This window comes from Typopeltis vanoorti, chromosome 18, assembly GCF_054136105.1.
Source record: "Typopeltis vanoorti isolate ZY-2024b chromosome 18, IOZ_Tvanoo_1.0, whole genome shotgun sequence".
Classification (NCBI taxonomy): domain Eukaryota; kingdom Metazoa; phylum Arthropoda; class Arachnida; order Uropygi; family Thelyphonidae; genus Typopeltis; species Typopeltis vanoorti.
Window position 1 is genome coordinate 53,977,603 of NC_143566.1, and position 18,260 is coordinate 53,995,862.

General features: G+C 38.1%; 1 protein-coding gene across 1 annotated transcript in view; it reads right to left on the reverse strand.

The window, feature by feature from the left end:
* LOC150096673 (twitchin-like) overlaps positions 1 to 18,260 on the reverse strand; it is a 2,440,784-nt gene that overhangs the window by 1,178,248 nt on the left and 1,244,276 nt on the right. Inside the window, exons 65-66 of the mRNA XM_090408679.1 lie at positions 15,675 to 15,865; positions 2,941 to 3,055 (exon numbers count right to left, since the gene is read on the reverse strand). Of these exons, the coding sequence (XP_090264805.1) occupies positions 2,941 to 3,055; positions 15,675 to 15,865 (306 nt within the window). The remainder of the gene's footprint in view (positions 1 to 2,940; positions 3,056 to 15,674; positions 15,866 to 18,260) is intronic.

An 18,260-nucleotide genomic window follows, 5' to 3' on the forward strand; every position in this document is an offset into this window, starting at 1 on the left:
GATCTCCGAGTTTTGTACCCAGTTGTAAAATAATACGAGATTTATTATCCCCTTAACTTAGACATATATGTGTCAAAATTCATATATATTATTATTCCATAACAAATTTAAATTTATGCAAATTTAAATATATAATTATTATTATTATTATTTCGGGCAACTCCAAGAAGTCGACAGACTCATTGAGGGAGGCCCTAACATCATGTCAAGAACAACTATTCGACATTCACACAGTATCTATCATACCTCACCTTGAACTCATTCACGGTCATAGCACCCACAACAGACTCTGGCAGCTTATTCCACTCATTTACCACTCTCCAAGTAAAAACCTAGCTCTAACAAGAATGTTAACCACATTCTTGCCCAGCTTCCATGTATGGCCCTAGTGCTACCAGCACTATCATATTCTCAAAAATATCTTCTGGATTAATCTTATAGAAACCCTTCAGTAATTTGAATGTCTCAATCATATCATCCCTTTTCCGCCTATCAACCAATTTTTGTAACCCACAAATCTTCAATGTGTTCCAATAAGGTTCATTCCACAGACCTGCCACCATCTTGGTTACTCGTCTCTAGATCCTCTCCACTCCTCCCCATCAAGAAGAAACCCTGGGACCCATATCTGGGCACAGTAGTCCAGTGGGGTCTTATCAAGGCTCGATACAGAGAAACAATAACCTGTTTGTCTCTGCTTGTTAAAGTATTTTTCAGTAACCAAGTGATTTGATGAGCTGATTTAGCCACTTTTGCGATGAATCCCCTAAACTTCAACTCCCTATCCACCAACACTCCCAAATCCCTGGCCTCATCAATCTCCTGGAGTACGGTTCCACCAATGTGATATACTGCTACTAATCTTTTCACTCCAAAATGCATAACCTTACTTTTTGCCAAATTAAATTGACATCCATTTTCCCTAGCCCAGTCCTCCAAACTACCCAAATCATCCTGCAAAATTTTGACATCCTGTGCACTCACAATTGCTCTACCCAACTTTGCATCATCAGCAAACAAGTGAACACTTCCTCTCAGATCCTTTCCTATATTGTTAATGAACAAATTGAAAAGTAGTGGTCCAAGAACAGAACCCTGCGGCACACCACTAGTCAGAAGCCGTCTTTTGGACTCCACTGCTGAATAAACCAATCTCTGGTATCGCTCCATCAACCACCCTCCTATCCATCTCACCAACCCTATATCCATCTCCATCTGCTCCAAATTACTGATTAGAGTTCTATGTGGTATCCTGTCAAAGGCCTTGGCAAGGTCCAGTAGAATCACTGTAAACCCATTACCCTTATCCAGTTCAGCCGTCACTGTGTTATAAAATGTGAGCAAGTTACTGAGGCATGATCTACCCTTCACAAAACCATGTTGCCCACATACAGTATCCCATTTTCATCTATCGAATCCTGTATTCTTCTTGACAATGATTCCTGATATGCTAATCAGTCGGTAATTTACAACAGTAGTCTTGGAAACTCCTTTATGCAGTGGAACTATTTTCCCCTCTTTCCACCCCCCTCGGAACTAACCCAGACCTGAGACTCAGATTAAACAAAATGGTCAAGGGTACTGACAATTCTTTAGCTTCTTCATGTACGACACGAGCTGGTATACCATCCAATCCCACAGATGTATTGACATTGAGGTTTTGCAATAGACTACTCACCTCCACCTCATTCACCACAATTCCCATATAATCTATTGGTTCATTCATTTCTGCAATGTCACCACCTGGATGATATACTCTTGCAAAGCGCTTGCTCAGTAATTCAACTATATCAACTGAATCTGTTACCTCCGTACTATCGGCATTCTTTAAAATCATTCTGCCATATACATTTTTTCTTTTACTTGCAGCATATCGAAAAAACTGTTTAGGATTCTCTTTAGCCTGCATGGTCAATGTTCTTTCGTAATCCTTTTTTGCTTTTCTTACCACACTCGTTACCCTTCTGGCCCGGGCTTTATACTGTTCATGTGCCTGCCGGTCACCTTTCTCCTTAAATTACCTCCATAGTTTTTTCTTTTTTTGCAGCTCAAGCTTAATGGTGTTATTCATCCATTTAACTCCTACTTGATTTATTATTCGGACTCTAGGTATACCGTCAGCCATTGCTTCATGCAAACAATTTTTAACTGCCTCCCATGCACTGTCAACTTCTAGCCCTTGCAGTTGTACATGCCATGGCACTGAGCCAATCAATCTCCTAAGCTTGTCATACTTACCAGCCCGATAATTCCACATGTACCCTGTCTTAATTGTAAATTCTACACCTTTATCCACCTCCCAAGTCAAGACCCCCATGATCACTCTCACCAATTGGTGGAAATGTGGTCATATTCGTTACAGCCAAATTCTCAGATGCAATTAACAGGTCAAGCACTCTATGACCTCTAGTATTTTCCATTACATGCTGTCGCACATAGTTATTCCTTAATAACTGCATAAAATCCAATTCCTTCCTCCCATGTGTCCTCTCCTCCTTCCAATCAATGTTACCATAGTTGAAATCTCCCATAATAATTACCCTCCTGCAACTTAAAAATTAGGACAATCCCTAGACCACTCCATAGTAGCCAAAAGACCATCCAACTCAGTGTTGGCTCCACTTAGTGACGGGCTCCCCCACCACCGAGCAGAACCACTCATATTCCAGGGAAAGGCATCCACCGACAAGGTCCCTCACCGGCCCGTGCCGGAGAACACCTCCCCGTAGACTCAAATTGCTCCCTCAAGGCAAAAACCTTAACAGAGTGAAACTCAGCGTCTATTTCAGTCACCTTTACGTCAGTGTTATTCTTATCCCAGCCACCGCACGGGAGTTTTGAGCTGGTGTTTATAAAGCCATTTTTAAATTTATCAATATATATACATATAAATGATAAGATTTTACTAAGGAGATTTTTATTTAAATAAAAATATCTTACCAAATGGATTTTTTGCAATTATTGGTTTATCTACTTCTAATGGATCTGAATCACCATGTCTATTAGCTGCTCTGACTCGAAACTTATATTGCTTTCCTGGTTGAAGGCCTTTGACCTGTCAAAGAAGTTTCACTATATTAATGAATTGGGTGGGATGGGCTAAATCATCATCATCACTATTATTATTGTTGTTGTTATTATTATTGTTAATATATGATTGGATCCTTAGACTAATCATAGGAAGTCACACTGTTGCATGCACAGCTCATCACATTGTGTCAAAAAATACATTCACTGTCCCCATGCTTATCACTCTTTCATGTAATAGATTCCAATGACCCACCACTCTCCAGGCAAAAAAAAAAAAATCTCCTCCCTAAGTCACAACCTCCTTATACAGCTCTCGTGGATGGCCTTTTGTTCTCCCCCTCACCCCCATATATATGAGAAACTACATTAATCTGGAAATAATCCTTACCAATTTGTATGTGTAAATCACATCCCCTTCCCCTTTCCACTAGAAAAAAAATTACATTTACCCAATCTTTCTTCATGCTCAGCATTTCAAAGGTCAGAAAGCACCATAGTCAAACATTTATGTGCTCCTTCCAATATGTTTTCATTCCTTTTGAAAACCAAGTGACCAAATATGTGCACAGTAATCCACATGCAACTTGACCAAAGTTTGTACAATAAAACCATGATCTCCTTGCATCAACATGTCAGTGACCTTTTTGTGCTGGCCACACATTGTAGCAATCTGTCCCCTAAATTTTGGGTCCTCATACACCATTATCTACATATCTCTTATCTCCTCAAGATATCCAAACTAACTGTATGCTGTGCATGCCATCTTTACTTCTGGAATTTCAAAGCAATAAGAATTTCATATGGTGTTGTAACCCCATTCTTTTGCTCATTTATCCAGTCAGTTGAAGTTCTTGTGGAAAGTAACAACATGCAACACAATGACACTTACAGGTAAGGTCACTAGCTGACTCATCTTGGCCAAGGCCAAGCCATCCCAGACAGCTTGTCTTCCAAGACTGCCAGGATCCCTCTTTCTGGATGTCAATGGGTTGCACTGCATGGCAGACTTGGCAGTAGGGCATTGTTGGATTTCATTTATGTGGTCTAGAAGATAGGAGAAGTAGAGCAAAGAATATGAGAAGAAAATAAATATTAAAAAAAAAAAGAGGAATAATGAAAAATGCTAGTAACATCACTTGGAGGTCTCTTTCATCACAAAGAAGTGCCCCATGGGGAGGGAACTCTAGGTGGGTGATGACTTTCATCACAGTGTGAAACCACTTATTGGAAATATGAGTATGTTGAAAAAGTTCCATGTTTGATGCCTAGAGCAAGGTTTTGGGATTATGCAAAAAATAAAAGACAAATGTATATAATGTATCTATACATACATTATATATATACCTAAAAAAAGTCAACAGACACCATAGTGTGAGGAAGAAACAACCATGGTGCCTCACCTTAATAAGATGTAGGACCTCCTCTCACCGCAGTAACTGCAGCAGTACTAGTAGTACAGGGCATACTTTCCACAAGCATAAAATAGCAAAAATGGAAATTTTGGACCATTCTTCCTGTAGACATGTAATGAGGTTCTGTACTGTTGTGAGACAGATGTCCCTTGACTTCATCTCCATGCACCAGTTCATCCGAAAGATGTTCAATAACATTGAGATCAGGGCTCTGTGCAGGCCAGTCAAGTGTGGTGACATTTGTGTCCACAAAGCACACAATTACAGCAGGCAGCCTCATGTCATTGTGCATTGTCATGCTGAAAGAGAGAAAGGTCAGTCCCATAGAAATGCCAAAAAGTAGGATTGTATTATGCAACATGTTCAGATACCTCTCAGAATTCAATGTTTGTGGCACCACAGAGGTCTGAAGCCAAACCAGGAAAAACAGGAACATACCATCACTCTGCCACCTCTGAATTTCATAGTTGGGGCTATGCACTCTGTTAATAGACATTCACCTGGCATCTGCTGCACTCACACATCCATCTGTTCAGTAGAGAATGCAGTGTGATTTGTCACTCCATAACACAGCTTTCCAAGCTTTCACGTTCCACTGTGTATGCTCTTTGCAACCACTGAAGGCAAATGTTGCATGTTAGTTCAGGTAATGTGGGGACTTGCATTTTGCTATCCTACCATGAAAACCCATTATGTGAGCCTCAGTTCTGAATGTTTTCATTGTGCAGATTTGTGTTCCAGTAGATGCCGGAACTCCGCATTCAACATGTCAGCCAATGAATGCCAGTTTTTGTATATTATCGTTCACAGCATTCTACGGTCACATTTGCTGAGTATTGTGGATCATCCACTGTGGGTAGCACTTGCAATTGCCTCCCTGTGCCAATGAATGCCAGTTTTTGTATATTATCGTTCACAGCAGCCTACAGTCACATTTGCTGAGTATGGTACATCATCCACTGTGGGTATCACTTGCAACTGCCTCCCTGCGCTTCCATCTTAGTATGGTATCACTGATTTTCATCCTGAAATGGCCCCATTTGTTAATAATTTGCCAAAAAGATAGGCCCGCAACAATGCATCCTATCATAATGCCTCTTTCAAACTCCATCAGTTCCCTTCTTGCAGCCATTTCATCTGGACAAAGTTGCACTGACATGAGAGCATCACATTCCTCCAATTTATACAGGCTACACATGTGACTTGTTACATGGCATGATGCACCCCTCCCCTGAGGGTGTCCATTGACTTCTTTCCAAGCAGTGCATATGGAATAAGAGAAAAATGAGTCAAGACACCAAATTAGCTATATAGAAGACAGTGTTAGAAGTAAGACGCTTGTTCAAAGACAAGTGCCCACAGATATGAGAATTCAGAGAAAGATTAGGAGAATGGACAGATGGGGGGAGGATTAATAACATTACGATATCAAAAATAAGGATAATAGGAAAGATCTTGCCATTGTTAACATTTAGGAATGTGTTAACAGAGCTAATCTCAGATGGTCTGGTCACTAAATGGGAGAGGAGAGATTAGCAAAACGATTGTTCTTTGTCAGGTTGGCAGGAAAAAGACCAGTAAACAGACTGATACAGTAAAAGTGCCTTAGAAAACAGTAACATAAGATCTGATAATACTGTATTCTTGACAGATGATTAATTAATTTGGAGAAAACTGTCAATCAGAAATTAATAATGAGTAACTTTTTCATGTAGTACAATCATAATTTCCTGCCACTTACTGAAGGTACATAATGGGAATATGATGACGATGATGCTTTTTTTGTTCAGAAAAAATCAGCAAAATTTGCATTACATTATATTGATAATATTGCATGACCACTAACTCAGTTTTGGAGGATGGTAAATCTTATATAAGATCTGGTTCATTATAATTTGAAAAACGTTTCTGGAGTGAGGGCCTCATTAGACCCAGTAAGTCCATAAACTTGAAGCCAACCTTATGTATAGGAAGTAACATCTTCATTGCTTTTCCTAGTGTTAGTACATCAACAAACAAATAGATACTTCTGCTTAAATAATTTCCTTTACCACTAGTATAAGAATTAAATAACAGCAGCCTAAATACAGAGTCCTGTGGAAAGGTCATCTACTTTCTCCTGACTTCAAATTTAAATCAACCATATACTCTTTGGTGTCTGGCATCCTTTTATCCATATCACCAGCTTCACATTAAACTAAACTGCTCCAACTTATGTAATAGAGTCACATGTGGTATCCTGTCAAATGTATTGAAAAGTCCAGCAGTATTACTTGATCCAACTCAACTGTTAACACAAAATTACTCAAGCAAGCCTATCTTTCACAAAGCAATGCTGTTCCCCATAGGGCAGCCCAACCTTAAGTAATCCGAGGGCTGCATTAAAAAAAAAAAAAGATTTATCCAATGGCTGCATCACAATGCATATCTAGTAATTTGGTGAGCAGCAGCGACACAACCTTAAAAGCTGAAGAAACGAACAACACTAATTGCACACTGATGAAGCAATTAGTGCGGAGCATGTGCATTGGAACAAAACGGTGTAAGAACACTTTTTTGACACATCTAATATTTCAAAAACACATGGGTATATAGTGATGTAAAAATTCCAAATAAAATTACCAAGATCGAGATTATCAATTAGTGATAGAATTAAAATATCTAATACACATTTGATTCAAATTGGTATTTTATTTTTTTGCTCGTGAAATTCCATACCTACAGGCAGGCCACACAAAATAATCGCACCACAGGCTTCATGCAGCACATGGGCAGTGCTTTGGACAGCCCTGCCACAGGGTATCATATTTCTGTCCACGTATTCCTGAATTCTGCCTTTCACCAACTTTTTCAATACCTTACTCATTGCCACTTCTGAGATAATGACTGGGTCTTTTATTAATACCTCTGTCTTGGAGCTATGATAATATATGATATATATATATATATATATATATATTATTATTATGATGATTTATTATTATTATTATTAACATTTAACCTTCATGGAGTCAGAGACTCATCATAGGAGGTACTCATTATTGCATACAATTTTCATCTAATTGCGTCTTAAACTGATTCAATGTGTCCACATCCAAACACGCTCAGGCAATGCATTCCACTCATCAACCACCCTCCATGCATAAACCTGCTTCTCACTCCTTTGCTCACACCCTCCTTATACAGTTTCCAGCAATGGCCTCTTGTTCTACTCCCATCTCTATGAAAAATCTCTTCCACGTCTACCTCCTGATAACAACCCCTGACCAGCTTATATGTCTCAATCATATCCACCACCTTTCTCCTATTCATGAGGCTCTGCAACTTACATTCTCTCAATCTGTCCTCGTATTCCACATTCAAAAGACCACTGACTACCTTTGTGAATCTTCTCTGTACCCTTTCCAACATATTGTCGTCACCATGTAAACCCGGTGACCAAATCTGTGCACAATAATCCACATGAGACTTGATCAAGGCTTTATACACCGGAATCATAATCTCTCTATTTCTGCATGTCAGGGTTCTCTGCATCATTGCCATTATTCAATGTGATGTCTTCACAATTTGTGCAATGTAGCCCCTGAATTTCACGTCCTTGTCCACCATCACTCCAAGATCTCTCATTCCCTCTACTTCCTTTAAAGTTTCCCTACCAAGTGCATACTTTGCATCCCATCATAGGCTTACCAAATCTCAAAACCTTACATTTGGCAACATTCAACTGACAGTTCCACTTACCTGCCCATTCATGCAATCTATTCAAGTCTTTTTGTAAAGCATTACCATCTGCTTCACTGTGCATTGCTCTCCCCAGGTTTCCATCATCTGCAAACAGCTGGATATCCTAGTTAAACCCAACCCAATATTGTTAACGTACAAACTGAACAACAATAGTCCCAAAACTGATCCCTGCAGCATACCATTGGTGACCTTTCTCTTTCGGGATACTGCACTCCCACATACAACTTTCTGATGCCTATCTGACAGCAGTCACCGATTCAACACAGAAGTCTGTTATCCAATCCCATCTGTTTCAATTTATTTAAGAGCTTGTCACGTGGCAGTCTATCAAAAGTCTTTGCAAAATCCAATTACACCACTGTATATGCATCTCCCTTGTCCAAGGTATTTGTCACCTTGTTATGGTAAATAAGTAAGTTAGTGAAACATGATCTCCTGTTAACAAACCCATGCTGATGTGTGTGTGTATATATATATGATAATATATGAGCAAATATATTATTATTATTATTTAGACCTCCAAGGAGTCAAAAGATCCATCGCAGGAGGTCCTTCCTAGGAAACACAAGGTCTATAAAGACTCATCATGGGAGGTCCCGCCTAGGAAACACAAATTCTATCATACCACTCCTTAAACTCATTGACTGTTCTCACTCTCACCACTCTATCAGACAATGCATTCCATGGTTCAACCACCCTCCATACAAAGAAACCACTCCTCACCCTCTTGCTCACAGTTTCTTTTCGTAACTTCCAGGCCCCTTGTCATCACTCCTACCCACTGTTCAACCAAGCAAAAGAACTCCCCAGTGTCAACCCTGTAACCACCTCTCAACAGTTTAAAAGTCTCAATCATATCACCTCTCTTTTTCTATCCACTAAACTCTACGGTCCACATTCCCTCAGCTGATTCTCATAACTAACGTTGTACAGTCCTGAAACTGTCTTTGTTATCTATCTTTGTATCCTTTTCACAGTTAATTTATCCCCTTCAAATCCTTGGGATTAAATCTGAGAACAATAGTCTAAGTGTGGTCTGATCAGGGTCTTATACAATGGAATGAATAACTCTTATCTCTGCAGGTCAGCGTGCTTCTCATTATTGCAGAATCCTCTGTGTTACCTTCACCACCTTTGCAATGTATATTATTATTATTCCTGATACCTCCAAGGAGTCCGAAGACTCATCGCGGGAGGACACCTACAACTGTCTCTACACCTAACCTCTACTACGAATCATCTCCATCAACGCCATCTACCGCCCACCTCCAACACCACCACAACTAGTAATTTTTGTCTGTAAATTGCGTGTGTTCTGAAGGGCCGATTTGTATGTATGCGGGATGAAAAACCCGAGTTTCCGGGAGGAAAGTCCCTTGAATTTCAGGTTTTTATCAATCATCAACCCCAGATCTCTTGTCTCTCCCCACTTCCTCCACTATCCTCCAATAGAGTATGCAGCGTCCCATTGATATATCCAAAACCTCAAGTACATTTTGCTGTATTAAACCAACACCTCCATTCATTTCCCCATTTATCTAGCTTATTCAAATCCTCTTGCAGGACTACCACATCTGCACTATTACTAATAACCCTTCCCAGCCGACAATGTCACTGATATAGAGGTTAAACAATATAGGTCCCAGTACTGAGCCCTGTGGGATCCCACTTGTAACCCTCTGCCTCCTTGAAACTACCCAACCATACACAACTCTCTGATACTTATCAGACAGCCAATCCTGAATCCAGTTGACCAACCTGACATCCAGACCCATGTGCAGCAACTTAAATATCAGCTTATCATGTGGCACCCTGTCAAATGCCTTCGCTAAATCCAAGAAAATGGCAGTATATGCCTTGACCTCATCTACTGCTCTTGTCACTTTATTATAAAAGGCTAGCATATTACTAAAACAAGAGCGCCCCTCACAAATCCATGTTGACTCTGACAGATAACCTTACCCTCATCTGCCCAATGTTGTATATGGTCCCTAACTAATTTCTCTAAGATCTTAACAACTACTAATGACAAACAAACTGGTCTATAATTAGACACTTCCAGTCTGCTACTGCCCTTATGCAATGGCACTATCTTACCTTCCTTCCAAACTGGGCACCTTTCCCAGACTTTCATTGAAAAGCCAGGTCAAAGGAGTTGTAATTCCATCTAATGCCATGACATATTTGCAACTTCCTAAAACCACTGCCCCATCATGGTTCTTGTTACATCTTATACTGCAATATCCATTGGATGGTAACTTTTCAAAATAATCACTCAGTAACTGACAAAAATGTTTTCTGCTTCTATTATTTCCATGCCATCAGAACTTGTTAATATTATACTTCCATGGTTGTACTTTATTTGACTCGCCAAAAAACAAAAGAATGTTTTGTGACTTTCTTCAACCTGCTCAGCTAATTTCCTCTTTCATCTGCTTTCATCTTCCTTACCATGCTGGACATGCTTTCTGGTGCCCTCTATTGCTCATGAACCTACAGATCACATTTTTCTTTATATATCCTTCACAACTTTTCCTTTTTTCTGTAACTCCCACTTAAGATACTACACAGCAGTCTAACTGCTAACTGATTTATTCTCACAGTTTGTACATACATTCTGATGCTGTTATTTTGAAACATTCCTTAATTATCTCCCATGCACTTCTAACATCTTCCCCTCTACATTCTTATGCCATGGAACTGTTCCAAGTCAGCTACTCAGTTCACCATAATCACTTGCTTTGTAATTCCAGATATATTCATTTTTAAATAAAAATTCCATACATCTGCAATCTCTCATGTCAATTCTGGATCACAATTGCAAATGGAATCAATTTTTCTACCTTAGTTATTGCCAAGTACTTACTCTAATGCAATCACCAGTTCTAGCACTCTTGATTCCGCTCTTTACATGCTCTCTCAAGTAATTATCTCTTGGCAAGTGTATAAATTCTATTTTCTTTCTAATCTATTTTCCCTTAATTGAATTCCCCCATAAGAATTACTTATCCTGCATTCATTATGTTAATTTAATAACGGATGCCATCCATCTCATACTTTGCAGTTGACTCACTGTGCTTCCATCTCAATATGGTATCTGGTCCATATTGAGATGGAACCTGAATTGTGACCTGAATGGCCCAGTTTGTACAATTTGCTGAACAGATGATCTGCAGAACAGCTCTACAACAATGCATCATATCACAATGCCTCTTTCAAACTCTTTCCATAACAATTACTTGTCCTGCATTCATTATGCTGATTTACTAATGGATGCCATCTATCTTGTACTTTGCAGACGACTCTTCCATCTCTGTATGGTAACACTGATTGTTGACCTGGTGGCTCAGTTTGACCCCTCCCCCCCAGTTCATAGCAATAGCAGCCAACTATATACTTTAGCCTGTGGCATCTCTCTCTCACAAGCCAAATAATTTTAAATGCATTGCTAATTATATGCAGGTCCTCCTGCTGAATGCTTACTCCTTTGAGGTTCAATTCTTCTTTTATCATTATTAAAATTCCTCCATCTTGTTCCCTCTGTCATCTTTGAAAATGATGACAGAGGGAACAAAAAATGAAAATTTACATTTTTTTTTATTACTGGTGAACTACTCAACAGAGTGTAAGAAGCTGGTCTATTCCATGGGAACTTATTGTCAACTATATATACTCATCAATAAAGAAAATGCAATACTATATCCATTGCATTTTATCTCTATATCATCCTCAATCAACCAGATCTTATTACTTGGTTCGTGTATAATATGGTTAATGATGCCTATAACCTTTGGACATTTCTCCAAACCTTTCATTATCTTCTCATCATTCTCCTCAGCTTCCTATGTTCGTACTTTTAAAAATAACTTTGCTAATATTATCACCCACATTTTCCAGCCTTCTGTCAATCATCTCTCTGTTGTCATGCCTTTTACTCTCCTAACAGTTCTGGCTCACTTTCAAAACAGTTCCTACACATGTGCAAACTAGTTTTGCTCTCTTATCACCAATTTTTCTCCCTTTTGCAATGAATACATATCATGTACACATATACACTGCAGAGAGCCACTCTTGCATACTGAATTAACCCACCATACTTCTACTTCACATCAGCACCATGTTGAACAATATATAATACAAGTGATAGTGTTTTATTTTTTTAAATAACCACATAATTATTTTATATCCAATGTGAATGAAGAGAAACGACTAAGATAAATAGTTAATTTAACTAGTTTTCTATGCTCTGTGGTGTTGATCATCAGGAATAAAATGAAAATTCACATTTTTTTTTATTACTGTGAACTACTCAACAGAGTGTATTGAAGCTGGTCTATTCCATGGGAACTAACTGTCAACTACATATACTCGCCAAAAAAAAAAAGTCTAAAAATGAATCCTATATTGTTTCCAAAGGAAATGCATTATTACACATTAAAGATACCAGGAAATTACATAGTGGGTTTTAATAATCCTTTACCCAAGGAGGCAAAACAATGTTTTGCACACACCTTTTATAATAACGTGACAAGAGCAGTTGATGAGGGAAAGGCATATACTGCCATTTTTTTGGATTTTGAAAAGGCATTTGCAAAGACAGGGATGCCACATGATAAACTGATATTTAAGTTGCACCACATGGGTTTAGATGTCAGGTTAGTCAACTGGATTCAAGATTGGCTGTCTGATAGGTATCAAAGAGTTGTATATGGTGGGGCAGTTTCAAGGAAGCAGAGGGTTACAAGTGGTGTCCTTCAGGGCTCAGTACTGGAACCAATATAGTTTAACCTTTATATCAGTGACATTGTCTGTGGATTGCAGGGGGATATTCAGTTGTTTGCAGATGTGGCAGCCCTGAAAGAGGATTTGAATAAATTAAACAGATGGGTAAATCAATGGGGGTTTCGGTTTAATGCAGCAAAATGTAAAGCCTTGAAGTTTGGGATACATCGATGGAGGCTACATACTCAATTGGAGGAAGTGGAGGAGACAAGAGCTCTGGGGATGATGATGATTGATAGAAACCTGAAATTCAGGGAACACATTGCAAAGGTGGTGAAGGTAATCCAGAGGACTGCTACAATAATGAGAAGACCAATAACAAAAGAGTTATTGTTCCATTGTATAAGATCCTGATCAGACCACACTTGGACTATTGTTCTCAAATTTGGTCCCCATTATTTGAAGGGGATAAATTAACTGGAAAGAGTACAGAGGTGGATAACAAAGATGGTTTCAGGACTGTACAATATCAGTTATGAGGATCGGCTGAGGTAATGTGGACTGCAGAGTTTGACAGATAGAAGAAGGAGAGGTGATATGATTGAGACTTTTAAACTGTTGAGAGGTAGTTACAGGATTGACACTAGGGAGTTCTTTTGCATGGTGGAACAGCAGGAAGGAGCGATGACAAGAGGCTATCCCTGAAAGTTATGAAAGGAAGCTGTGAGCAAGAGGATGAGGAGTGGTTTCTTTGCATGCAGGGTAGTTGAATCATGGAATGCATTGCCTGATAGAGTGGCGCAAACAAAAACAGTCAATGAGTTCAAGGAGTGGTATGATAGAATTTGTGTTTCCTAGGAAGGACCTCCCACGATGAGTTTTTTGACTCCATAATAATAATAATAATAATAAAATATATTAATGTCTGAGCTACTTGTATACAGAGGCTATTGATGTCACATCAGTTCCATTTTGGACTATTTGTATACAAAATACATATGGCTTCTGCATTACATCAACCTTGGTATCTCTCATGGGTCTGTCTCGCACTGATGAGACCTCAATAAAGGAAACTAGTCTGGGTAGTGACTGGTTTCCTTTACATAGCATTTTACATGTCTGAACGAGTGTGTGCCTTGCATTATTGGATACATACATACTAAGGCAAGTGATGAGACACCATTAACCTCTATATACAAGTAGCTGAGACATGAATACATTTCATACACAAAACATTGTTTTGCTTCCTTCGGTTAAGGATTAAAACCGAATATGTAATACTTGGTTTTAAAAAACTTTCAACAAATGTATTATTAAGTATAATCAGTAACCTAATGTATTTAACACATTCGCTGCCAACTACAAGTATACTCGTAGTTCGTATATCAGCTTCACAAGCCAACTACGAGTATACTTGTATGTTGATTTACCGACCTCCTATGCCAAACACGAATTAACCCTTAGTATAATTACCTTAATTGGAACCCTTGGATTCTGAATAAAGCAGAGAGCACGTCTGGGGGCTTGGTAGAAGGGAAATAATTTCAACTGAAATAGAGTATATTATATATGTGCCTCAGAAGCCAACTACAAATATACTCGTAGGTCGATTACCAACCTCCTATGCCAAGTGCCAGCTAATCCGTAGTATAACATGTAATTTGTAAATCAATTAAAACTGATAAAATCAATAAAATGAAATGAATAAAATAAAACCAATTTATTCAAATTACAAATGATACACTTAAAAACAATTTTCCACCCACAATGTTGGTTTTTCCTTGCAAACAGGACAATAATAACATGTTTTGCATCGCTGTTTGTTTCGTGTACATACTTGGCATGGCTTTGTCGGCAAATATTTTTTTCTGAAGGTGGTAAAATTTCCAAATAATGAAGATCCCGAATCCTGCTGATATTCTGTGATACTGTAAGCTCATCCATTCCAACAAAAACTGAGATAAATTGATCTCTAAATTTTAAGGCAGTCATTGCATTTCCAGTAATTATATTATATAATTACTGGAAAGAATTCATTAAAAACATCATCGCTCATATGAGCGTAAGATTCTAATTTTTCATCAGTAAGTTTTCTTTTACTGGCAAAGGCAAAACTGGTGGTTTTTAGAGACTAGACGCAATAATCACATTCATCAGCACATGTAATATATGGTTGGGGGGTGATACAAGATTACTCATAGTTGGCGTATGAAACAAAATTCTGTCTAATAAGCCGGCTACGAGATTACTCGTAGTGACCTTGAAGATGCAAAAGCGCTTGGCATGAGGGAACAAACTATGCCCGAGGAGCATGGCAGTGAACGTGTTAAATATTTAGCCTTAAGTACTTCCATTTATTTTCAAATGTAATTTGAAATGGATGGTCTCTTCCGCATGGAGAGTTGGTGAGTGGAATGCATTGGCAGTGTGGTGAATGAAGCCAAGTTGAATGGGTTTAAAGCACAGTTGGATGAGCTTTGTGTGTAATAGCATGTACCTCCTGTGTTAAGTCTTTTACTGCATGGAGGTCTAGTGTTAATAATAATAACAACAACAACATGATAATAATTTTACACTTATGATACTGAAAAGTGTGCATACTGAATTTTGCTTTCACTATTTCAACTGGTTCTCAAATATTTCTGACTGGTTCCTCATATTATTTCATGAATTTTCTGCCATTGATCTAAGCGAAGATCTTCTGAAACATATATAACAAAAGGGAGTAAAATGAGTAAAAAACAAAACTTAATATATGATTATAACCTTCATCGATGATTCAGGTCCAATAGTATCACCAACTGGTGTCCAAATTCCTGTTTGGGGATCCATTTTCTCTACAGTATAGTGATCAATAGGAGCACCTCCATCATCTTCTGGTGGATTCCATTTTAAAGTACATCCATCTGCATGGACATCATCAACTTTCAAGGGTCCTCCTGGTGTTGATGGTTTATCTGTTACATTATAAAGCAAGTACATGTAAATCTGAATTTCTTTTAAAAACAAGGATGTAAAATAAAAATTAACTTTTGCTAGATGAGTAACAATATCAACAAATAAGTAAATAAATATATTATTTATGATTGTCTTGTGTTATAAATTAAAACTGTTAAAAAAACTGAATATTATTATTTTTTTTTTTTTATTGTCAAGCTTCATTCTCCTTGCTAAAATGAAGGAATTCTACTCTCAAGAGAGATGAAATTCATCTAATGCTCTAGCAGCAGAATTTCTAAAATTTACTACTAATAAGAATGACAATAAGAGAAATAAAGTTTTAACAGCTTTTAAATATATAAAAGTGTGACCTATAATTTAACCTTTGAAATGTTATAATTATAAAAACAAGGAAGACAAAAACAGATTATATTTTTAAAAATAATAACTAAAGATGTTACATTCAGGAAATAATGGTCAGGAGATGGGAAGAAGTTGCTATAATATTCAACATTAAACACAAAGATAATTTTCTTGAATGGCAGGCATTTCAAGTAGAGTTAGACAAACTGAAAAATTGAATATTGAGACTTTTTTAGTGTGTGTGCTTATAGTGAGCCGTGATACCTCATTTGGTTTTGATGGAGTCCTTTGTTTGGGCAGACCTGGGTTTAAATTCTATCTATGAAATGAAGAACCTATATTGGGGCTTTTTCATTCAAAAGTGACTTAGCAGTCTCTCACTGTGGTGGAGGACTTTTCTCCTGCAACCTCAAGTTTTTCATTACCCTTAACAAGCAAGCAAGCACTATGAACACATATATCTCCAGACTATTGGAGAACATAGGTAATGGGAAACTACCTTGTTATAAAAGTGTGGTAGTAACATTGTTACTGTGCCAACCTATGGGTTGGAGGAAAACACAAACACATACACATAGAGAAGGCTCTACTAAGGAAGTTGAAGTATTTTCCCATCCTTGGTAAAAGCAGCTGATATAAAGAAAAAAAAAGTCAGTCTTTATTAAGTAGAAAATGAATATTAGACACAGAAAAATCTTTGGGAATGGGAGAAAGGAGCAAAACTAATAATAATGTGTAAAAGAAACTATACAAAAATCACAGGAAGACTGGTGGAATATAGATATAGATGTCAGCAAAGGTTGGTTGATTGGTAGAGCCTCTGCTACTAATGGCTCGCAAAAAGTTAAGAAGTTTGAGCACGGTTAATAGTTGGAAGGGGTTCCAATCATTCAATGCTGTTGGCACACTCTCCCTTGATGAGTCTTTGGACTCACTGGAGGTGTAATAATAATAATAATAATAGATAATAAATATAAGGTAGGTGGCAAAATGTTCTAAAACTGTCATAAAAGGATTATTATTATTATTACAGGAGACCCAAACTATCAAAACAATATTTATTATATCTCTTCTTGAATTCATTTACAGGTGAAGAACTCACAACTGAAACAGGCAATGCATTCCACTCGTTCACCATCACCCTCCAGCTGAAAAACCTCGTTCTCACACCATTGTTAATCACACTTTTCCTTAATTTCCAGGGATGACCTCTTGTTCTTCCATCACTATCACACAGCTGAAACATTTCCCCTGCATCAATCTTATAAAAACCTTTTACTAATTTAAATGTTTCTATCATACCCCCTCTTCTCTGCCTATCAACCAACCTCTGCAATCCACAAGCTCTCAATCTATCAATGTAGGGAGCATTTTTTACATCACTCACCAACATAGTCACTCTCCACTGTACTCTCTCCACAACTTATTCATCTCCAAGGAATCCAGGTGACCAGACCAGAGCACAGTAATCCAAATGTGGAACTATCAATGCTTTATAAAGAGCAATAATAACCTCTTTATCTCTGGATTTTAGTGTGTTCCTCAATAACCAAGTAACCCTATGTGCAATCTTGGACACCTTAGCAATGTGTCCCATGAACTTCATCTCCCTATCCACTAACACCCCTAAGTCTCTAGTCTCATCAATTTCTTAGAATACTGTTCCATCGATGTAGTACAGAGCTGGTAATCTTTTAATCCCAAAATGCATAACTTTACACTGGAGAAAGGAGCAAAAGGGATGCATCCAAAAGGATGGAGGTTCGCTGTAGACATGGATGTTAATGGTTATCTGTGAAAATGCTAGTGGTCATGGCAGGCAGTAGATAGCATTGGTGTAGATGATGATGATGATAGTAGCTGAAGTTTTCTGTAGCTGGTGGATTGAGTGGTGGAGACAGATAGTTGTGGAGTGGGTGCACTACCTCGATGAGTGTTTGAACTCCTCGGAGGTGTCACATAATGATAATAAAGTTCAAGATTAAAGAGTATAATTTGTTTATCTCTAAATGTCACTTACCAAGTGAATTTGCAACATGCCTTACCATT